Below are 24,183 nucleotides of genomic sequence, written 5' to 3'. Positions count from 1 at the left end.
AAACTATGCATCTCCATTTACACCAAAGACAACACAGTGTAAATCCTGGCTTGGAGATTTAGGCGCACTGAGCCATATTCTATAACTACGCATGTAAATTTTAGAATGTCCATGAAATGCCTATTTCCCCACCTATAACCACGCCCCTTTTTGCCTGCTTGCCTTAAAATTTAGGCGCTCTGCATTACAGAAAACACTTAGCGATTTGTGCACGTAAATTCTAATTATTGCCAATCAGTGCTCATTTTTGCTTGTTAAGTGCTGTTAACAACGCCGATTGGCTTGTTAAACCAAATAAGTTATGTGCTCTGTTATAGAATCTGCTTGGATTTTGGCGTAGAACGCTAGGCACGCTATATAGAATCCAGGGGTCAGTGCACAAGCCGCACCTAACTGTGGGCATGGGACTTACATCTCATAGAAGCTGGGGTAATTCCTTTGCCCAAAGTTAGGATTGGATGGCCTTTATTTTGTAACACCATGCCCAATGTCCTGGAATGTCCCTGACCCGCCTTGCCCCTTCTGTGGCCATGCCCCTTTTTCAGATGCACGTGAGAGCGGTTGGGCACAGTTGTTGGAGGCGCGTGTGCAGGGGAGATTCACCTGCAGCCCCTAACTGGACTTAAGCGCCTGTTGACGACGCTAATTTATTTATTTAGATTTTGCTTACACCTTTTTCAGTAGTAGCGCAAGGTGACTTACATTCAGGTACACTGGATATTTCTCTGTCCCAGGAGGGCTCACAATCTAAGTTTGTACCTGAGGCAATGGAGGGTTAAATGACTTGCCCAAGATCACAAGGAGCAGCAGTGGGATTTGAACCGGCCACCTCTGGATTGCAAGACTGGTGCTCTAACCACTAGGCCACTCCTCCATACAATTGATTGTTACCGCCAACTGAAACAATTAGGGCTCTGTTTACTAAGCTGCGCTGTAGGTGTGCTAAAAACACTAGTGCGTCTTAGTAAACAGGGTCCTTAATTTGCACAAAGAGCTTGGATCTGCATGCAAATTCTGGCACCCAACCTTGGGTGACCTATATAGAATTCGGGGGATACTGGCTGCATCTACTTATTATCGTTTATTTGCATTAAACTTTACATCTATTTTTTCAGTATTAGCTCAAGGTGAGTTCCAGTTGCAAAATTCCCTTCCACAAATACATTTGAAGAAAAAGTAGGAATGCTTTTGTAGTTCTGTTTTCTAAATTGCATTCTCTAATAAAATCAAGACTACAAATCCCAGCATGCATTGTAGTAAACCTAGGATTGCATCATTCTTTTCAGGCTGATCAGTTAAATCTGTAGTCAGTTGGCAACTCTAGGTAAAGGGGAGGGGGGAGGGGGGCTTCAGGAAAGCCCTTATCTGTGTTTAGTTGGTTTCGCCCTACTCTCGGGCATTTCTGGGAAAAATCTCACACACTCCCTGTTCCCAATGGTTTCAAACCAGTCATTTCACAAACTGATTTATATCTGAGTGTGCTCTGCTTCTGCCCAAGCAGGTCTAGTCCAAATAAATCAGAGACTAGTCATCATTTCTTAATAGCACAGCCACCTCACCCCTAGGTCAACTGAACAGAATGATTGAGGGCTGGTGTTGTCCTGTTGCATGCGGGAAGTTGTAGTTTTGATTTTTCCCCCACTCATTTTCTTATGAAAATCCAAACTACAAATCTCTGGATGACATGAATCAATGGGTCTGAATCAGTCTGTGTGTTTGCTCTGTTTACTTCTGAGTAACATAGTAACATAGTTACATAGTAGATGACAGCAGAAAAAGACCTGCACGGTCCATCCAGTCTGCCCAACAAGATAAACTCGCATGTGCTACTTTTTGTGTATACCTTACCTTGATTTGTACCTGTCCTTTTCAGGGCACAGACCGTATAAGTCTGCCCAGCACTATCCCCGCCTCCCAACCACCAGCCCCGCCTCCCACCACCGGTTCTGGCACAGACCGTATAAGTCTGCCCAGCACTTTCCCCGCCATCCCAACCACCAGCCCCGCCTTCCACCACTGGTTCTGGCACAGACCGTATAAGTCTGCCCAGCACTATCCCCGCCTCCCAACCACCAGCCCCGCCTCCCACCACCGGTTCTGGCACAGACCGTATAAGTCTGGCCAGCACTATCCCCGCCTCCAAACCACCAGTCCCGCCTCCCACCACCGGCTCTGGCACAGACCGTATAAGTCTGCCTAGCACCATCTCCGCCTCCAAACCACCAGTCCCGCCTCCCACCACTGGCTCTGGCACAGACCGTATAAGTCTGCCCAGCACCATCTCCGTCTCCCGCCACCGGCTTTGCCACCCAATCTCGTCTAAGCTCCTTAGGATCTGAGTATGAATAAATATAACATGTATTTTCTCTTGTTTTCCACCATTGGGTTGCTGGGATTGGTTATGTTAGGTTAGGTTTTTATAACCCACTTTAGCCCCCAAAAAAGAGTTCAGAGTGAGATAACAATTTTAAGAACGATTCAATAACCAATCGGAGTAATACAAACAATAGCGTAATACATTTTGAAAAAACCCCAATCTGTTAACAAATATTAATTTAAATAGGACTTCAATAATTTATGGAAAAGAACATCAGAAGAATTTAAGCGTATCTCTAGCGGAAAAGATTTTCAAGTTTTTACAGACCGGTAGAGAAAAGAATTCTCATGGAATGACTCAGACCTTTCACAGAAGGGAAACACAGACGAAAGCCGTCCACATTATGACGTAGACCATTGGAGATTAACAATTGAATAGAAGAGCATATACTCTCAGGCGAAGGTCCCTCTAAATATTTAAAATCTAAGCAACAAATTTGAAACAAAATACGAGCTCTCAAAGGCAACCAATGAAGATGTATCAGCAAGGGAAACCTATGACCATATTTCATTTATGAAATATTAATCATGCAGCTGTGTTTTATATCAACTGAATTCGGATAGTGTTACTGAGTCTTCATAATGGCGTGACTTGATACCGCTTGATGCGAGACATGATTGTACGTTGATGAAAGCGAATGGACTCACGAGCAGCACTTCTGGTGGTCCAACATACTAACTCTTAAAAATTCTGGTATCTAGTGAGGATCTTTAAGAAATAGACACTCCTTATATGCATATTGGCTTAAAGGTCCAAAAGGAGGGCCTTCCTACCATCAGTAAGGAGTACAAAAGTAGCCTAATGGTTAGTGCAGTGGCCCGAGAACCAAGGCAATTGTGTTCAATTCCCTTTGCAGTTCCTTGTAACTCTGGGCAAGTCACTTAACCTTCCATTACCCCAGGGACAAAATAAGTAGCTGTATATAATATGTAAACCACTGTGATTGTAGCCACAGAAAGGTAGTATATCAAATCCCATCACCTTTCCCTTTAGCTCTTCCAGGAAGCCGGCTGAAGCAGAAGTGGAAGAGGAGCAGGACTTGGGTGTGATCGCATATGATGATCTTAAGGTGGCCAAACACCTTAAGATCAGGAAAAAGGATGTGATAATACCTCAGTATAAGTCTCTGGTGAAACCTCATTTAGAGTACTTTGTACAATTCTGGAGACTTCAAAAAAGATATAAACACTGCATTGAGATTTTTGGGGGTGCATTTGCACCCCTGTAGTGACGCCTATGTCCATGGAAACTCCTCTCTCAGATGGTGTTTCTTGAACAAGGTTTTTATTCAAATCAATAAAGACAACCCCTGACCCAGGCCTCTCAGGCCGAAACACGACTCGTATCGGGTCGTCTTTATTATTTTGTTACATTTGTACACCGCGCTTTCCCACTCATGGCAGGCTCAATGCGGCTTACATGGGGCAATGGAGGGTTAAGTGACTTGCCCAGAGTCACAAGGAGCTGCCTGTGCCTGAAGTGGGAATCGAACTCAGTTCCTCAGTTCCCAGGACCACCACCCTAACCACTAGGCCACTCCTCATTGATTTGAATAAAAACCTTGTTCAAGAAACACCATCTGAGGAGTTTTTTGGATCCACTGTTCGTTTGTTTGACTTTCGTTTCTCTTGTGGAGAGGTCACCTTCTGTAGGAGTTGGCTGCCTATGTCCATGGACCATAATCTGTATAAGTAGTGGAAGAAAATAGGGCTGTAGTACAATAGCCGGACCTTTTGTGATACTTGCCCCTAACACGTCTTCATTAGGAAGCTGACAATTTAATACTGGGAAATCTTTTTCTTTCAGAAGGAAATGAGGAAATCCGATCCTTTGCGGAAAAGATCTTTGCGTCAGAAGTCAAAGATGAAAGTACCAGGGAGGAGATCTCCCCTTTTGATGTGCCAGAGAGCTGCCCTATCTCTCACAATGAAATGAGAGATCATATGATTCAGAAGGAGTCCAAGGAAACTGCGCAAAGGCGGTAAGACTATTCTGGGCCAGCAGACAACCGTACAAGAAAATGGCACCAGGCCTCAGACCCGTTTTCACAATGAGAACTATGGGGCAGCAGGAGAGACTGAGCAGTGCCGCTGAGAGACAGAGCCAGGCCGCCATCACTGTCCCCCTCCCCACTCAGGCTGCCCCCCCCCCATCCCCTTACCTTCCTGCATCTGTTCCTCCCTCGGTCTGTCTCTCTCCTGCTCCTGTGTGCCGGGACCCGGGTTATCGCGTTAACGCAATCACTGGGGTCCCAACACACAGGAGCAGGAGAGAGACAGATTGGGGAAGCAGAACCTTCTGGCTCTAGGACCCCCTTGGAGGCCAGGGGCTCAAGGAATTTTGCCCCCCCCCCTTGTTAGCGGCCCTGAGACTGAGGTTCATCCTACTCCATTTTGACTATGGTGACCCCATAGATGGGATAAACGGGATCTGGAGGGTGGGAGGAGCAGAGAGGAAGGCCTGGGAGAGGATGTTTTCAGCAAGGGGAGGCTCCCTTCATTTTCTTCTGTATTTTTTTATGCTTGCTTTGATATTAATTTTGTTTCTAAAAAATGAAATGAAAGAGAATAAAAACATAAGAAGAATTTTGATCTTCTGGCTAGAACTGGAAGCACAAATCTTTGGACCACGGCAGGGGCGTATCTGGACGTCACCGGTACGGGGGTCCAGAGCCGAGGTGAGGGGGGCACATTTTAGCCCCCCCCCCCTGGTGAACCCCCCCGGCACTGCCCCCTGCTGCCATTGCCGCCGCCGCTGCCAGAACCACCTCCGTGGCCCGCCCGACGACCGTCTCGACCGCCGCCAACCCTCCGCCCGCTGTCGCCTACCTTTGCTGGCAGGGGACTCCAACCCCAGCCATCCGAAGCCGTCTTCCTTCTTTGTTTCTTCTTTCTGAGTCTGACTCTGATGTCCTGCACGTACACAATGTGCAGGACATCAGACCTGCACGTTGTGTATGTGCAGGACGTCAGAATCAGACTCAGAAAAAAGAATCAAACAACGAAGGAAGACGGCCAGCTGGCGGGGGTTGGGGTCCCCCGCCTGCAAAGGTAGGCGACGGCAGGTTGGCGGCGGGAGGGAGGGTTGCGAGGGCCGTCGGTAGGGGGGTCCAGGGCCAAATCTACGGGGGCCTTGGCCCCCGTGGCCCCATTACAGATACGCCCCTGGACCACGGTACGCTTCTTCTCATATCTGCTTCTTGGTTTGGCTCCACTTCGTGGTGGTAACCTTTTATCTGAATACACCTGTTTTCTGCCCCTGAGGCAGACCACCATTAGACAGGTCCCAGCACTTACATCACTGGAGGGACTAATTACTAATCATATTTTGAGCCCCCCTGCTACATCATCCTAGAACCTCCAAAATACACGAGTGGGTTGATTTTATAAAGCATTTTTAATTTACAAAGCACGTAAGATGTCTCTTATAAAACTGTGCAGTTCTGTGCGTACAGATGGGATGGTATATATTTAGAGAAGTACCACACATAGGGGGTCCATTTATCAAGCTGCAGGAAAAAGGGCCCTGCGCTAACGGCGGGGGCCGTTTTTCTCTCATGCCAGGGCTGTTTTTTCCGCAGCCGGTAAAAGCTGAAAAAAAAATGGCCACACGGTGAGATAATTCTTACTGTGTGGCGATGTGGCAGGGAGCCCTTACTGCCACCCATTGAGGTGGTGATAAGGGCTCTGGCGCTAACCCAGTGGTAACCAGGCAGCGCCATTCTAGGATTTTTCTTTTTCCCCCAGAAATGGGGCACTCAGGGCGGGACTATTGCTGGCGGCCGCGTTGGGCCGGCAGTAATCCCGGAAGAGCAAGCGGTAAGCCCGACTCTGTAAAAGGGCCCCGAAGATATTCCCAGGACTATAGTTTGGGTCAACCTAAGGTGGACTTATGACGCATGTGTGTCACATACACACACACATAAGTACATAAGTATTGACATACTGGGAAAGACCAAAGGTCCACCAAGCCCAGCATCCTGTTTCCAACAGTGGCCAATCCAGATCACAAATACCTGGCAAGATCCCAAAAAAGTACAAAACATTTTATACTGCTTATCCCAGAAATAATGGATTTTCCCCAAGTCCATTTAATAATGGTCTATGGACTTTTCCTTTAGGAAGTCATCCAGACCTTTTTTAAACCCTACTAAGCTAACTGCCTTTACCACATTCTCTGGCAACGAATTCCAGAGTTTAATTACACGTTGAGTGGAGAAACATTGTCTCAGATTTGTTTTAAATTTACTACATTGTAGCTTCATCGCATACCCCCTAGTCCTAGTATTTTTGGAAAGCGTAAACAGACACTTCACACACATACGCGCACACACAAAGATTTTTTTGGATTTAGCTCACACTTTTATCAGGAGAACTGGGAAAGGAAATGGCAAATTACCGTGCTATCAGGATGCCAAGAAACTGTCAGGCAACTGGCAACCCCCATAACTTGTTTGTGACTTGGTACTTGTGTATCAGGGACTGTCTTTACCTTTTTTTCTCAAGAATAGCTCAAGGTGAGTTACATTCAGGTATTTTCCTGTCCCCAAAGGCTTTACAGTCTAAGGGTTCCTTTTACAAAGTCTCGCAAGTGAATCCGGTGCAGCAAATGCAACGAAGCCCATGGGAATTGAATGGTCTATGTGGCATTTGCCACACTGGAATCGCTAACACGGCTTCGTAAAAGGAGTCTTAAGTTAGTAGCTCAGGCAGTGGAGGGTTAAGTGACTTTTCTAAGATCACAACAGGGGCGGACTGACCATTTGTGCAACCGGGTAGTGCCTGACAGTGACGTAGCTATGTGGGGCCAGGGGGCCTGGGCCCCCATAGATTTGGCCCTGGACCCCCCTGCCGACAACCCTCCAGAGCCCCCCTCCCGCCACCAACCCACCGTCGCCTGCCTTTGCTGGCAGGGGACCCCAACCCCCGCCAGCCGAGGTCCTCTTCTTCTCGCAAAAGGCTTCCTTTTGTTTCTGATGTCCTGCACGGGGGGCGAGAAGAAGAGGACCTTGGCTGGTGGCAGGGGTTGGGGTCCCCCACCAGCAAAGGTAGGCGACGGTGGGTTGGCGGCGGGAGGGGAGGGTCGAGAGGGTCATCGGCGGGGGGAGGGGGCAAAGTTGTTGTTGGTGGGGTCGGCGGGGTCGGCAATGGCGGGGGTGTGTGGGTGTCGGCAATGGCAGGGGGGTCGGCGGCGCCAGGGGGGGCTAAAATGTGCCCCCTCACTTCGGGCTCTGGACCCCCTCCCGCCGAAGTCTGGCTATGCCCCTGGTGCCTGAGGGCCCAGAGGCTCTAGGGAGACCAGAGGCTCTGCCCGGTTGCCGCCACAGCACATTGCAGCCCTCCCCAGTCCTACCTTGAAGGGCCTGGTGGTCTACTGGCCTCTGCGGGGGCAGGAAAGAATCCCACTCTTTCCTGCCCACTGCTGCTACTCTGCATGGCAGTGCCAGCAGAGTTTTAAAAATGGCTGCCGAGACTGCTGAGACCTGCAAGACTACCGCAGTCCTTTCCTACCCCCAAAGAAGCCACTAGACCACCAGGCCCTTCAAGGTGGCGGCAGTGCAGCGATGGGGTGGCGGGAAGTGGCCGGGGTGGGGCTCCAATGACCTTTACTGTCCGGGTGGCCCCTAACCACTGTCAGTCTGCCCCTGGATCACAAGAAGCTGCAGTGAGATTTGGACTGGGCTTCCCCTGGTTCTCAACCCACTGCTAGAAGAATTAGGCTACTCCTCCACTCCTGGGTCAATCTGGTTAAAAAAAAAATTGAGCCTGCCAGAAGCTATGATCACAGAATAGAAAATCTGTTAAACTGACCACCAGAAATGCTGAACCTTAACCCTGAAGGGTCCTACCTGCCTGAGCTCTTTGCTATAACTATCGTAGATATTTGGGCTGCATCTCGTGATTGGGTTTTAAAGGTGGGTGAAACCAAATGGCTTTTTTGTCTTTCCGTACTAGGAAGATGCGCCTAGAACGCTTAAAGGAAATTTCGCTCACTGTTCCTGAGGTGGAGAAGTGCGAAGCCAGCGTCACCACCGTTGAAGACAGCACCCCACTCTACAAGAGAGTGCCAGACTTCCAAAGAGTGCAGATCTCAGGGGACTACGCTTCTGGGGTAACTCTTTCTCCTCCTCTGTGGTGACTGCCTGTTAGCGTTTTGGGGGCCCCTCTTTCTCCCATTCTGTAGCAAAACAGAGCACCTTGGTCTTCGGCTCATCCATGCCAGGTAAGTGAGTGCTTCGTTTGCAAGGAAGAAGAAGAAGGTGGCCATTTTTCCTAGTGAACTACTACAGCCAGAGCCTCGTTGGGCTGTGCAGAGTTCGCATAGTAAGTAGGAGCACCCAACCGCATTTCCATATCACACAATTTGCTATTTATTTATTTCCATTTTGCTCACACCTTTTTCGGTAGTATGAACTTGCTGTAACTGAACTTCATTTGTTAATGCCTTTCTTCTACTTCCGTTTGACTAAACATGACTGATGTGTCAAACACAACCCACTGCAGACTTAAAGCTGTAACATATGTGTCTTGTGTAGTATATATTTGAGATTAGGCCATTTGCTTGGTCAAGATAAAATATCCCTCACATTAGGAAAATCTGTAGATTACAATTCGGCATTCATTCTACAGTGCAGTGACCTTCACTATTTTTCAAGTGGAGCCTTTTTCCGCAAAAAATCTTCAATGTGAGAAGAAAGTGATTGACAGCGTGAGCAAGAGGGAGGGGGGTCACCCTTCAGTAATGTGGCAGCCTTGGCCACTCAGTTCAAGTTGTACAGCTAAAACAAAGCCTGCACACCTCACTATGAGGCAGATGCAGCAACCAAACGTAAAAAAATCTAAATCGTTAAAGTCCCTAACGATTTTAAAATAACGAAAAATGCACCAAAAAAAAAAGTCACACATGCTGAGATCGGTATTGAAACGTACAATGTATCAAAGAATCACAATACACATCGTTAATCGGCCCCCAAATCATGCGCAGAGCAGCCAAGCGTTATGTTAGCTGCTCTGCGCATGCCACAAACAGTCAAAACACAGTCAAATCACAAGCACATGGCTCCCAAATCAAAATAAAAATTAAAAAAGGGTCGGGAGGGGGCAAGGGCGCTCATCAGGAGCGTCCTGTACGGACGGCCTTGCCCCCCCCCCGCTGCTCCCCACTTTCTGCCGCTCCCCCCACCCCGAAAAAGCAAAATTCGAGCAGCCCCTGCCCCCCTCCCTTCCTCACTACTCTCTCACCTCAGCTCCGCCTCCCGACATCCTCCGTCCTGTGCCCCGCCCCCTTTTGGGGTCGTCGCCGCCATTCCCCTCCTCCATCGGGCCCCCCTCCCTCTTACCGGGCCCGTGCAGCGCCTCTCTCCTCTGTCCGAAGGCGCTGCACGGGCAAGAAGAAAGCCTGATGCCTGCCTTCGGCCAGCTTCGATGGCGCGTCTTTCTCCTGCTGGGCCCGCCCCTGTCTGACGTCAGTAACCTACGTAGTTTACTGACGTCAGACAGGGGCGCGTCTTTCTCCTGCTGGGCCCGCCCCTGTCTGACGTCGGTAACCTACGTAGGTTACTGACGTCAGACAGGGGCGGGCCCAGCAGGAGAAAGATGCGCCATCGAAGCTGGGCGAAGGCAGGCATCAGCTTTCTTCTTGCCCGTGCAGCGCCTTCGGACAGAGGAGAGAGGCGCTGCACGGGCCCGGTAAGAGGGAGGGGGGCCCGATGGAGGAGGGGAATGGTGGCGACGACCCCAAAAGGGGGCGGGGCACAGGACGGAGGATGTCGGGAGGCGGAGCTGAGGTGAGAGAGTAGTGAGGAAGGGAGGGGGCAGGGGCTGCTCGAATTTTGCTTTTTCGGGGTGGGGGAGCGGCGGAAAGTGGGGAGCAGCGGGGGGGGGGGGGGAAGGCCGTCCGTACAGGACGCTCCTGATGAGCGCCCTTGCCCCCTCCCGATCCTTTTTTTATTTTTATTTATTTATGTTTTTCTGACGTCCTTTGGACCAATCACAGCGCTTTTAGCTCTGCTAATGCGCTGGGATTGGCTCAAAGTTTGTTTATTTTTTCTCTTAATGATTTTTCCTGGCACAGAGCTGTCCTAACGAGTGGTCCAGACCTCTCGTTAGTTTTCCTGCCTTTTTCCTGCGTAAAGGCAATCGGAAAAGGTTAGTGCATGTCGTTTCAATGGGGTTTTCACACTAATTGCTCATCTCCATTCCGTTTTCGTTAGCTGCTGGCTTCCTCGGTAAAAGCCCTTTGATGCATGCCACGGATCAAATTTTCCTCGTTGGAGAGTCATTAAAGGCTCATTTAGCTTTAGTGCATCTGCCTCTATCTCTCTAACAGCCTGTCTCCCCTGCCCTAAACTCTCCCCCTCAATCATCCTTGCTCCACTCTCTCCCCATCCAGCCCTTATGCATGATTCACTCTTCCCTCAGCTCAACTCCCCCAACTGTCTCTCTGTCTCCCAATGCTTCTCCTGTATATACTTTCTTCCGCCAATACATCCTCTCCCCCAGCCCAGTCAGTTTCAAGCCCCACCTGCCTCTTCCACCGGTCCATTTTCATCCTCCAGTTCGCACATGTAACCCCTCCAGATCAGCTCTCTTCTCAGTCTGCTAAATCTCTCCCACCTTCTCCAGGGGTCTTGCCGTCAATGCTGTCTCCTGATACAGCTCTTCTCTTTCATTCAGCACAGTGCGGCTCTCACTGGCCGATGATCAGAAGCAAACGCAGACGCTAGAGGCTGTTAGCGCCGTACTAGTGCCTGTGTTTGCTACCGCCCTCCGAGTGTGTGAAAGGACGTGCTCGTGGGCTCTGAACACAACTAACATGCAAATGCATGCAAAACAGGGCTCTTAGCGCAAGTAGCATGTAGTGAGTTTGAGCCGTATGGCGTCTGAACTCCTGTACTGCAGTGGTGTACCTAGCTTGCTTCCTTGCCACCCAGGGTGGGTCGCTGCTGCACCCTCCCCCCCCCCCAAGCGCATCACCCCCACCACCCCTTCCTCCTAGCAAGGGGGTGCACGGAACAGTCGCGTGGCTGTTGGCTCTGCCGATCCCCTATCCTAGAACAGGAAGTAACGTTAGAGGGGGCAGGGGTCTGGTAGAGCTGACAGCTGCTCGACTGCTCTGTGCACCCTTGTGCTGCCTGCGTCCGCTCTTGGTGACGCTACTGCTGTACTGTTCTCACAGTCTCACAAGAAGACTAGAAAAGTTGAGCATTGTGCTGGTCAAACTCACTGAGAGTCAGGCAGTGCCAGAAGCAGTCAGAACAGCTGTTCCAGGGAAGAGAGTCAGAGAGCTATATGTAGAGTGGATGGGAGCCATCAGTGCCCCCTGGGCCTTGCGGTGAAGAGCACTGCTATAATGCTTAGGGTCCGGGATCTCATTCTGAGCTAAAGAATGGCCTGACAGAGGCCTGAAGCAATGGTTCTCTCAACCCTTTCCTAGTGATTCTTTCCTCCTGGTCTTCCTCCTGGAAACAGGATGCTGGGCTTGATGGACCTTTAGTCTTTCCCAGGATGGCAATACTTATGTACTTATGTACTTTCCACTTTCCCCCTGACAAACCAGATCTGGTTTTGAACCTATCTATAGTGGATATACTCAAACAGATATGCAGGGTTCGGTCTAAGACCCAGGCCAAAAGTACATAAGTATTGCTACACTGGGACAGACCAAAGGTCCATCAAGCCCAGCATCCTGTTTCCAACAGTGGCCAATCCAGGTCACAAATACCTGGCAAGATCCCCAAAAAAGCTCAATACATTTTATGATGTTTATCCAAGAAATAAGCAGTGGATTTTCCCAAGTCAATTTAATAATGGTCTATGGACTTTTCCTTTAGGAAGCCGTTCAGACCCTTTTTAAACCCCGCTAAGCTAACCGCCTTTACCACGTTCTCTGGCAACAAATTCCAGATTTTAATTACACGTTGAGTGAAGAAATATTTTCTCTGATTTGTATTAAATTTACTACTTTGTAGCTTCATCACGTGCCCCCTAGTCCTAGTATTTTTGGAAAGAGTAAACAAACGATTCACGTCTACCTGTTCCACTCCACTCATTATTTTATAGATCTCTCTCATATCTCCCCTCAACCATCTTTTCTCCAACCTGAAGAGCCCTAGATGCTTCAGCCTTTCCTCATAGGGAAGTCTTCCCATCCCCTTTATCATTTTTGTTGCCCTTCTCTGTACCTTTTCTAATTCCGCTGTATCTTTTTTGAAATGCGGTGACCAGAACTGAACACAATACTCGAGGTACGGTCGCACCATGCACCAATACAAAGGCATTATAACATCCTCACTTTTGTTTTCCATTCCTTTCCTAATAATACCTAACATTCTATTTGCTTTCTTAGCCGCCGCAGCAACTGAGCAGAAGGTTTCAACGTACCATCAAGAATGATGCCGAGATCCCTTTTCTTGGGAAACGTACTGTACGCATATTGATTATTATGGATGTTCTTTGGAAAACAGATTGGCTGAGAGGGTCCCCAAGGACTAGGCCAAGAGCTTCTGTGTTTGAGATTTGTGTACAAATGGGGGGGGGGGGGAAGGGGCTTGTGCACATGGGATAAATAAACTCTCTCTGCATTGACTAATGAATGTGTGAACATTTCTCTTTTCACACCATTTCATTATTCATACATTTCCTCCACTTAAACTAACACCTTTTCATTAAAACACTTAAGGCTGTGAACAATCATTAACAAAACAAAGACTGGATAAATAGAATTACTTAGCAAAAGGTGTTGGGGACTGATGTTGCTCTCAGTATGTGATAAGCATCTGTGAGATATCTCTTCTCCAGGCAGAGACAGTTTTGCTGTCAGCTGTCACATCCTCTCTGTGATGGGTCTCTTGCCAGGTTTCGGTTGACGATTTTGATCTTGCCAGTAGAGGGCTTTTCCAAGCCTTGACAATCCGTGAGAAATACATGCATCAGTCTCATCAGAGGTTTCCAAGGACCACTGCACAGTTCATACGAGCCATCGAGGGCAAGATCTGGAGAGAACAAGATGAAGTGTACCCAGGTAAGGGCTTTCTTAGCATTGAAATGGGCCCGTGTTCACTGCATTCCCTTTTCCTATGTCCAGTGTGTTTTTTCTAGCAAACTCAAATGCCAGGCCACCCTTCAGGGCATAGACGGTCGGTAGCCCAACTGTTTGGGGAGGCTAAAGGGGGCGGAGCTTACCTCCATACGCTCCGTGGCAGCGACGTCAATGAATAAAAAAAGACTACAGGCTCGCCGCCAGCTTCTCCCTTCTCTCTGCACACAGTGTCCCGTGATGCATTTCCTGTTTCCGCGAGAGCAGAGAGAAGGGAGAAGCTGGCGGCGAGCCTGTAGTCTTTTTCTTCATTGACGTCGCTGCCACGGAAATAAAAGATGAAAATACGCCGGGCGGGAGGGTGGGCTGCACCACAAGCGGAAGTCGACGATTGGGCTGGGGAGGCTTAGCCTCCCCAAGCCTCTTATACGGGGCGCCTATGCTTCAGGGGTGAGGTGATCACTGAGGGACATGTCTTGTTCTGAACTCTGTTGTGTGTGGCCGTCCCGATTTTGATCCCCCAGCTTCCTCCTCCTCATCTCCACTGGATGAATCCGTGGACAAGGCAAATCCCGCTTTCTTCTGTCGGTTTCTCTCCTGTGTGTCTATTTTTGGTCGCTGCCAATTATACACATACCCCTCTGTATAATCTTTTTGGTCTCGTTGTAACTTCTTACATTTCAAATATTTCATATCTTTAGTGTATTTCTCCAGGTTTTTTTTAATCAAAATCTTCTTTAGCTGCTTCACATTCCCTTAATGTTTGTAAATGAGCTAATCTTTCCTCCAACATTGGCTTTTCCTCTGCTAATTTAGATTATACTTTTTGAATCAGTAGTAACATTAAGTCCAAAGAACATTGATTTAGTATACCATTCCATTTACAGAATGTAGTCCTATATCTACTATAATAAAACTCACCCTCAACGTTCTGAGGACACTGATGTCAGTGAAGCCAAGCCCTGACTTCCTTCAAAAAGGTTCGAAGGTTCGTGGTGGTGAAGCCACCAAAATCGCTCCGGGCCCTGCCCTCGAGGGCGGAGCAATGGCAGAACAACGAAGGGGTTGGCAGGGAGGGAGGCAGGGAGGCGGGGGGGGGGGGGAGTGGGAAATTGCTCCAAGCCTCATCCTTGCGTCAAACGTCATGACGTTGGGGGCGGAGCAACGGCAGAACAACGAAGGGGTTGGCCAGGGAGGGAGGGGGGGTGTTGGCGATGAAAACCTTGCTAGCGCCCGTTTCATTTGCTCTGAAACGGGCCTCTTTTACTAGTGTTTAAATAATGAAGCTCTGGTCATCCTCATGCAAAACTGACAGCCTTGAGACGATGTCAAATGCATCTTGATTTTCTGTGATGGCAGCCATCTTGGTAACCTTTGAAGCCTTTAGGGACAAGCCTGTGACATCATCGACTCTCATGGTTCTTCCTCCACCCCCATCCCGCTCTCTGTTGGAGTTCCTCAGGGATCTGTCCTTGGACCCCTTCTTTTTTCAATCTACACCTCTTCCCTGGGCTCCCTAATCTCCTCTCATGGTTTCCAATATCATCTTTATGCTGATGACACCCAGCTTTATCTCTCCACACCAGACATCACTGCGGAAACCAAGGCCAAAGTATCGGCCTGCTTATCTGACATTGCTGCCTGGATGTCCAACCGCCACTTGAAACTGAACATGGCCAAGACCGAGCTTATTGTCTTCCCTCCCAAACCCACTTCTCCTCTCCCTCCACTCTCTATCTCAGTTGATAACACCCTCATCGTCCCCGTCTCATCTGCCCGCAACCTCGGAGTCATCTTCGACTCCTCCCTCTCCTTCTCTGCGCATATCCAGCAGATAGCCAAGACCTGTCGCTTCTTCCTCTATAACATTAGCAAAATTCGCCCTTTCCTCTCTGAGCACACCACCCGAACTCTCATCCACTCTCTCATTACTTCTCGCCTTGACTACTGCAACCTACTCCTCATTGGCCTCCCACTTTGCCATCTATCCCCCCTTCAGTCCGTTCAGAACTCTGCCGCACGCCTTATCTTCCGCCTGGACCGATATACTCATATCACCCCTCTCCTCAAGTCACTTCACTGGCTTCCGATCAGGTACCGCATACAGTTCAAGCTTCTCCTATTAATCTACAAATGCACTCGATCTGCAGCCCCTCCTTACCTCTCTACCCTCATCTCCCCTTACGTTCCTACCCGTAACCTCCGCTCTCAAGACAAATCCCTCCTTTCAGTACCCTTCTCCACCACCGCCATCTCCAGGCTCCGCCCTTTCTGCCTCGCCTCACCCCATGCCTGGAATAAACTCCCTGAGCTCATACGCCAGGCCCCCTCCCTGCCCATCTTCAAAGCCTTGCTCAAAGCCCACCTCTTCAATGTCGGCTTCGGCACCTAACCACCATACCTCTATTCAGGAAATCTAGCCTGCTCCAACTTGACATTTCGCCCATTAGATTGTAAGCTCTTTTGAGCAGGGATTGTCCTTTTTGTTAAACTGTACAGCGCTGCGTAACCCTAGTAGCGCTCTAGAAATGTTAAGTAGTAGTAGTATGTGGCCAACCTGCATAATTTTTTTGGAATTCTGAACCAGTCCAGCTTGATCTTTTCACACCTTTTTAAATTATTTATACATTTCATTTATAATTTAGTTTGGCTCATTGATGACCAGCAGAATTAGCCGTCAGACAAAATAACCTGATTGAACTATTCAAGCGCCAAGCAGAGCACAACAGGGGACTGCATGGAAAAGATGATCTGCCCGATATTTATTTAGATTTTGCTCACCCCTTTTTCAGTAGTAGGTCAGGGTGAGTTATATTCAGGTACTATAGATATGTCTCTATCCCCAGAGGGCTCACAATCTAAGTTTGTACCTGAGACAATGGAGGGTTAAGTGACTTGCCCAAGACCACAAGGAGCAGCAGTGGGATTTGAACCGGCCACCTCTGGATTGCAAGACCGGTGCTGTACACACTAGGCCACTCCTCCATTCCATCACACCTGTTCTTAGTTCGTCATTCTGAAAGTCAGACAGACCGACGCGCTCTTTAACCGGTCAGAACGGATGCTGATCAGTTAAATAGCGCTTAACCGGCTATCCTCCCGCTGAATATCCTCGGTTAGGGGCTGGCAGATAACCAGTTATATCAAGCAATATAACCGGCTATCTGCCGATTTTTAAACCAGAAAAAACCTGGATATTCAATGCCAGCCACTGAAAACGGCCGCGGCAGGCAGCCCGGCTATTTCCCGTAGTCTGAATATCGGGGCTGATTTATTTCTTTGTGACATTTATATTGCACATTATCCCAAGCAAGTTTGAGTTCATTGTGGCTTACAATAAACAGTATAGGATACATAACTGTGAGGGTTTGTTTGAATAGGAACGATTTGAGGATTTTGCGGAATCTAGTACATTCCTGAATGTCTGAATGTTTCTTATTTTGGTTGGTAAGAGGTTCCACCATTTGGTTTCTAGGTAAGTGAAGTCTGCAGAGGGGACAGTTTTGTAGATCACTTTTTTGCAATTTGGGAGGTGTAGTCTGAGATAGTTTCTGGCCTCATATTTAGTGTTTTTTTTTTTTAGGTAAGTTTATTAACGGTACCATATAGTCTGATGTGTCTTGTTTCATGTTCTTTTAGTATGCCACAAAAGCTTGCTGTGTCTTTCCATTTGCATATTAATTTGCTGCTTTGCATGCACTTGCATGCTCCACATCTCATTAATTTAATGCGAGTTGAGGTTATTTTTTGGTTTTTCTTTTTGCATTGAGCTGCATTGTTGGCAAATAGCACACATAATTAATGTGCATTATTGCCATAACACAGTTTAATAAATACAGACTTTAATATGTTCTGGACCTGTCCTCGGGTGCGATGTTTCTGGTTGGTAGTCTTCAAGTTTATTCAAGAGCTTTGGCATTGCCTACTGTCGCACAACCCATTTTTACTCTTTGCAGATTACTCTTCAGGCCGAACTTTTCCACCTGGGTTTAAGGCCTTCCTACAACGAGTTATTCTGTTTGCTCTTAAATCGAATTTTTTTCCTGGCCCTCATTTTTCATTTTGGAGAGCTTCTATGATAGCACACATGCGAGTGGAGTGAATGGCATTTTGTGATTTGTCTCATGAGGCTGGTCAACATTTCCAAACAATATGGGAGCCTTTTTGGGGTACTCTGACACCATAAGCAAGAAGTTACTTGCTTTATATTTAGCATACTACTACACTTTCATTCCTGAAATGCAACGAAGGCTGCTACATTGGAGAAACAAGTCAGATGCTAAAGAAGAGATTTAATTTACATAGACACCATATGAAAAATGCTACTACCAATAAAGATGTCATGCCTGTGGGGCAGCACTTTACAAAACCAGAACACTGTACCAGTGATTTCATGGTAAGAATCCTTAAAGGGAACTTGAAAACAATACAGGAACATAAGACCTTTGAAATCAGAATGATTAAATATTTTGACACCCACCAGACAGGACTTAACAAAGATCTGGGTTTTCTAGCCCATTATAAACCATAAAATTGTACTGTTTTGTCACCCTCCTGTCTCCATGCAGACCTCCCTGTCCCTCTTCCTGTCTCTCACCTATCCACCCCCATCCTGTTAGACTGTCACTGGAATGCTTTGATGTTTCACTTATATATACTGTCATCTACCAACATTTGCTTATTTCCGACCTGACGAAGGGCAACCTTTGAAAGCTAATCAAGAAATGTATTATGTCCAATAAAAAAGGTATCATCTTATTTTCTTTTCCATGTTTTATTTTGTTTTATTTCTATTGATTGCCTTTAAAAGTGGACTAACACGGCTACCACACCTCTCTATTCCTGAAACTGGAACCTTATCAGAAACAGGTGACGGCATTCAGATTTCTTGTTTAAAGGGCGGAGAGTGGGCGGAGGGGTGGGCGGGAGGAATCTCTGCAATTTAGACACAGTTGATTTTGTATTCTTGTGTTCTGTGACGTTGGTTTCAATAAAAATGTTTGAAACATACAGGCTTTACATTGTAAAAGCTTCAGGGACTGATGCTGTCTCCTGAAATCTGTCTATGTAACACATGGGAAAAGTACTGCTGCTAACGCCTACAAGCATGTGCATTGACCACATGAACTGATGCCTGGGCTGCACAAGCCTGAATCGATGAGGTCATGGCTTGGTTACTTGTCCTGCAGCTGTGCTGTTTCATCCCATGTGACTGAACCAAACCACCAGCACTGAAGAGGAGAGCCAACTGGAACAATTCTCAGCTAGCATGCTAAAAAAAAAATATTAAAAGCAGTCGGACTTACCAGCTGCAGTCTTCTGTCAATGTCAAGGAGATTTAGCGACACGCCTCACTGAGCTGGGGTTTTCTAATCTTAGCGGTGAGATGTTCCTGCTTGATGTGTCAATTTGAGAGTAATTTTAGAAAATATTTTCTGCAGGTAAAGCAGGAGTGGAGGAGTAGCCTAGTGGTTAGTGCAGCGGACTTTGATCCTGGGGACCTGGGTTCAATTCCCATTGCAGCTCTTTGGGACTGTGGGCAAGTCACTTAACCCTCCATTGCCCCTGGTACAAAATAACTGAATATATGTAAAATGCTTTGAATGTACCACCTCTGAAAGGTGGTATATCAAGTCCCATTTCCCTTTCCCTATTTCAGATTCTAAATGGAATGTTGCTGTTGCAACTATTTGAGATCCTGGAATGTTGCTACTATTGGAGATTCTAGATGGAATGTTACTGCTATTGAGATTCTGTTGCTACTATTTGAGATTCTACATGGAATGTTGCTATTCCACTAGCAACATTCCATGTAGAAGGGAGATCAGCAACGCGGCCGCGCAGGCTTCTGTTTCTGTGAGTCTGACGTCCTGCACGTCAGACTCAAAGAAACAGAAGCCTGCGCGGCCACATTGGTGATCTGCAAGCAGAAGCGAAGCCAGGTTGACGGCGCGGGGGGAGCGAGAGCGGACTTCCGCCGGCGCTGGTGCACATTTTCAATGCAACACATTGAGAAAAAAATAGGCGCCAGAGCTGGCAGAACTCCGTTTGGGGGAGCGGCTGCTCCCCTGGCACCCGCCCTGGCTACACCACTGTCTGCAAGGGCAGGCTTCTATATGGAATGTTGCTAGTGGGTAGGTCCATCGGTGCTTTTGAGTGATATGATGTTACAAGTTAATAATTTTCAGATAAAACAGGATGCCTCTTCCAGAATTTCTAGGAATTGAGGTGGATAGTCAATTATCTTTAGGAACTCAGGTTCATAAGGCGGTAAGAGATTCTTTTCTGTTATTATTTATTTATTTATTGCATTTGTATCCCACATTTTTTTTCACCTATTTGCAGGCTTAATGTGGCTTACAGAGTGTGGTTATGACATAGTCTATAGGATATCAGATACAGTTTGTAATGTGCAAAGATTAAATCAGATACAATTGATAATGTGCCAAGTTAAGTAAGGGAAGAGAGAGGGGAGGTGATAGGTGATAGGCTGGGTGATATAGACGGTGGATTTTAATAACTGGATGGGTTGGTAAGGTAGTTAAGAATTAATCAGAAATATTTTGATTTGTCAGGTTGTAGATTGTTGGTTCAGGTTTCGATACTTTCAAAACTGGACTATCGTAACGCTATTTAAATTGGTTGCACAAAGTTGCTGAAGTCTAAATTACAATGAGTACAGAATGCAGTAGCAAGTGTTATTTTTGCTGTAGACAAATATGATTGCATTACTCCTTTGTTGTTCTGTTTGCATTGGTTACTATTGGAGACAAGATTTCAATTTAAGGTATCAGCTTTGACCTATCAAGCATTGTATGGTTCGACTCCTGCTTGTTTAGGTGTTTATCTCATTTTTCAAAATGATTTTATTTCTAGATCTGCGAGAAATCAATTTTTACTAAAATATCCCTCATTTCGCCATGTAAAGGCAAAGAGGATTTTTCAATCTACTTTTACCTATCAGGCTGTGCAGTTTTGGAATCCTCTTCCTTCTTTTCTTTGAAGAATTTATGGTTATCTTCAGTTTAGGAAAGTTCTTAAGACATTTCTTTTTATGAAATTTTACTAATCTGTGGTAATGGTGTATTTTTTTGAAAATTATTAAAATATTGTAATTCCTGATGTTTGTTCAGCTTTTGTCTGTTGTTACCTGAAGTGAACATTTGGTATTTTATGGGTTATAAAACTGTAGTAATAATAATAATAATAATAATAATTTGGCATTAACTGTGGTCTGATTAAGTGATCTCTCTAAGATCCCCAAATGTTTCTTTTGATGGCCTTGTTCTAAAGCCAATGCAAATTGGTTTGCGTTTACTCTTTCACAAGGTACAAAGCTTAGGAGACATTCCATGAAGTTACTAAACTGTACAGTCAAAACAAATGTTGACTTCCATGTTGGCTATGTTGAAATGGATGCCCATGGATGACTTTTGCCAATGAAGACAAATCAAGTGGAGAGAAATTAAGATGAAAAAAAAGTCACAGGGCTTCTTCTGGAAGTTTCGATGCCAGTTGACCTCTCATTTCGTCTGTGGTCCCAGATAGGGGAGAGGAGGAGCTGAGGGTTTCTTGCATGTCCTACCTTGTACTTGCAGAAGTAAGTTTCTTATAAGAGACAAGAATATGACTCTACTGAAACTGGAAGACCTTCATATTGTGAGCAGGTCACCCTTCCAGGCTCTGGCCAGGACTGACCCTGCTTATCTTCCTTCACACACAGTCACGTTTGGACTCTACACTTCTCAGTAGTTCACCCAGACTCTGCCTCAAACACAGGGGAGTTCTCTGCCTCCTCATCACCTTCCACAAATGTTCACCAACACCAGGCTTCTTATAAATAAAGGTTTTATTAGTTGCCATTTAACATAATCTTCATGGCTTATTCCTTCTTTAACTTAAACATTTCTTCTTCAATTCAAACCTTTAAAGCAGTTCCCCAAACTTTCACAGTTCAAACAGCCAAACGAAAGTATTTACTTTTCTTTCTCAGAGAGTAGTGCAGCTGACCCCTTTGCAGCAGAGAGCTTCAAAAGTCCACAGAGTTCAGCCAGTACCTTCAAGGGGATATTCTTCCTCCAGCTGCCAAGTCTCCAGCTCCTCTCTTCTCTTTCCCCACTCAGGCAGGTATAAGGTGGTTAATTAGCTCCTCCACCCCTATAGGCTCTTCCCCCTAATTCCGGCAGGACCCAGCCCATAACAACTTACACCGGTTTCCAGCCCAGGACTCTCCTTGGTCCTAGCAATCTCCACCTGGACATTCCCCTACTGGCTCCCTCTAGTGGCTCATCCTGGACATTTCCCCCCATTTCTATGAGAACAGCGCCATCTAGTGGCCAGACATTTTAGCGCTTAACCATGGATATTCAGCGGGAGATAACTGGTTATCTCTTGCTGAATATCTGCGGTTAGCAGTTATCTGCTAACCGGTTATATTACATGACATAGCTGATTAGGTGCAGATATTCAGCGCCAAACCGGCTATGTTTAGCGGTTAAAATAGGCTGCATAAATAGCAGTCCTATCTTTGACAGTTTAGCCAGTTAAGTTGCTGCGGTCATAAATGAAACTGGACATTCAATGCTGGTCACTAGAAAGGCTCAGCATTGATTATCCAGGTTTAACACCAGCAGCAAAAGCACTGCCAGTCGCTGGGTGAATATCGTGGGGCTAGTGGCTAAATTGTCTAGGTCCAGAACTGATGATCCTTGTGCATTTTGGTATCTAGAGTTTTGATGTCAAATGGAAGAAATCAGGACTACAAATCTCACAATGCACTGGGATCAAGAACGCAAAACTGGCCAAAACTCCACCTCTAGAACCTGAGTAATCCAGCAGTTCTGTAGCCCTTCTTTTTCAAACATGGGATCTTATCTCTTGTTGCTCTCCTCTCCTCCCCTTCCTTTGGACAGATTTTACACCACCTCCGGCCAAGGGAGATGACCCTTTCAGAGCAGACAATCTCCCTGAGAGCCTTGGCTACGTCTGTCAGATGAAAGACGGTGTGATTCATGTCTATGCCAGCCAGCAGGATGCAGAAAAGAACAAACCCAAAGATCTGATGTACCCAGACCTCAACTCCTTTGTGGACGACATGAATTTTTTAATTGCTCTCATTGCCCAAGGGCCCGTGTAAGTATTAAACATGGCATGAAACAGCAGATTGTGGCTAGGAAGTCAGGGCTGTGTCTTCACACTTGGTCTCTTTGCTTTGTAAATAGCACCTCATGGCTGGTGCCAAATTATTAAAATCAGGGACAAATGGTCAAAAGCAGGAACCCTTCAGGTTTTCACTTTTTATCAGCAGTGTTGATAATTGTCAGTATGTATTTATAGCCATAGTTAAAAGAAGACAGAGTTGACAAAATCCACCGAGTCCGCTTGCCACTGAGTGTCCATCTATGAAACTATGGTTTTGTTTCTTTGAAAATGAATGCGGGCAGATTGGTGTAAGGTATAAGTGTCTTGTCCTCAGAGCCATTCTTTGACCTGTTTTTGGGTGAGAGTTTTATCATGTTTTCTAGAGGTATTGAACAGAGTTGTGATGCCTCCTAAACTCCTGACACCTCCGGATCAAAGTAAATTCTGCTTAGGATTTTTGTGTACATGACTTCATAGGGCGGTGCACGTTTCAACAGTAGCGCTGTAGTGTGGGGGGAGCCATATAAAGGGAGTGGGGAAGAGGCTTATGATTAGCCATGCATTGCATCTGTCTATGTACAGTGGAATAATGCTCCTTGGGAGGATTGAAAGCCTGACAGGTCAGGACCCCCACCCAATGGTTTCTTGTGTAAGTTCATCTTAAAACGGCTTTGCATCTGGTGCCTGCTGTAGGGGGATTTGATGTCACTTCCCGTCGTGTGACCCCCATCCAAGATGGCGGCTAGTAGTGAAAACAGTAAGTAATGTAGTGTACCCAGTAGAAGCTGCCATTTTGGAAAAGGGGTGTGGTTAAATCACTTCCCATGACATCACAAAAAGGGTTGGGGGCAGGGTTATGCAAAAAGAGGGATTGGGGCTATGCAAATAAGGTGGGCAAGGGTCATGGTTATGCAAAAGGGACGGGGCTTGGAGGTGGCTATAATATCATATCCAATGACATAATCAAAGGGAGAGGAGTGTGGGCGTGGATTGGGTGGAGCATGATGTGACTTGGGCATGTCCTCACTTCTGATTGGCTCAGAACCCAGAAGTGGGCATGTCACCTGTCAAAATCAAGTTTGACAAATGTCAGTGAGATATACTACTGGCCTGGCTTCGGCAGTCCAATTAATGATACATGCATTCCTGATTTTGCTTAGGATTACACATATATTTTAAAAGATTTCTCTGTCAGCTTTTGCACCTTCTGTGCTGCATGCATAAGTCTCATTTCAGCCAGGGCTTTATGGGTGTGATTGAGGGAAGAGTTATACTTAACTCTGTGTTTTCAAATGACACAAAAATGGTGCACATGGGACTTTTGGAGCTGGGTTTCCTTAATTAAGTACTGTTAAACATGTAGTTTTGTGAAATCTGAAACTTACACATGTAAGCACGGATACTTAGAAGTGTAGGTTGTGAAAAGCGGCAGCTACCCACCTAAGGGCTAGCTCTTGGATATACAAACTGCTAAGTGATGCTTTTCCTTTTCTGAATGTGTTTTTCTGTAACATGACTGTTCCCACTGTGTATGTTGGTAAACACACATATACAAAGCAACATGAACAGCAAAGGTGATCCAAGGAAAGAAGAACAGACAGCAGTTCACGAAAACAAACTTTATAGAA

General features: G+C 46.6%; 1 protein-coding gene across 1 annotated transcript in view; it reads left to right on the top strand.

Moving 5' to 3' along the window:
- The window catches only part of LOC115482003 (AMP deaminase 1-like), a 79,272-nt gene that overhangs the window by 13,070 nt on the left and 42,019 nt on the right, over window positions 1-24,183 (top strand). Inside the window, exons 3-6 of the mRNA XM_030221525.1 lie at window positions 4,184-4,358; window positions 8,332-8,488; window positions 13,234-13,399; window positions 22,327-22,546. Of these exons, the coding sequence (XP_030077385.1) occupies window positions 4,184-4,358; window positions 8,332-8,488; window positions 13,234-13,399; window positions 22,327-22,546 (718 nt within the window). The remainder of the gene's footprint in view (window positions 1-4,183; window positions 4,359-8,331; window positions 8,489-13,233; window positions 13,400-22,326; window positions 22,547-24,183) is intronic.

This window comes from Microcaecilia unicolor, chromosome 12 (genome assembly GCF_901765095.1).
Source record: "Microcaecilia unicolor chromosome 12, aMicUni1.1, whole genome shotgun sequence".
Classification (NCBI taxonomy): Eukaryota; Metazoa; Chordata; class Amphibia; order Gymnophiona; family Siphonopidae; genus Microcaecilia; species Microcaecilia unicolor.
This window is presented reverse-complemented; position numbering and strand designations above follow the sequence as displayed.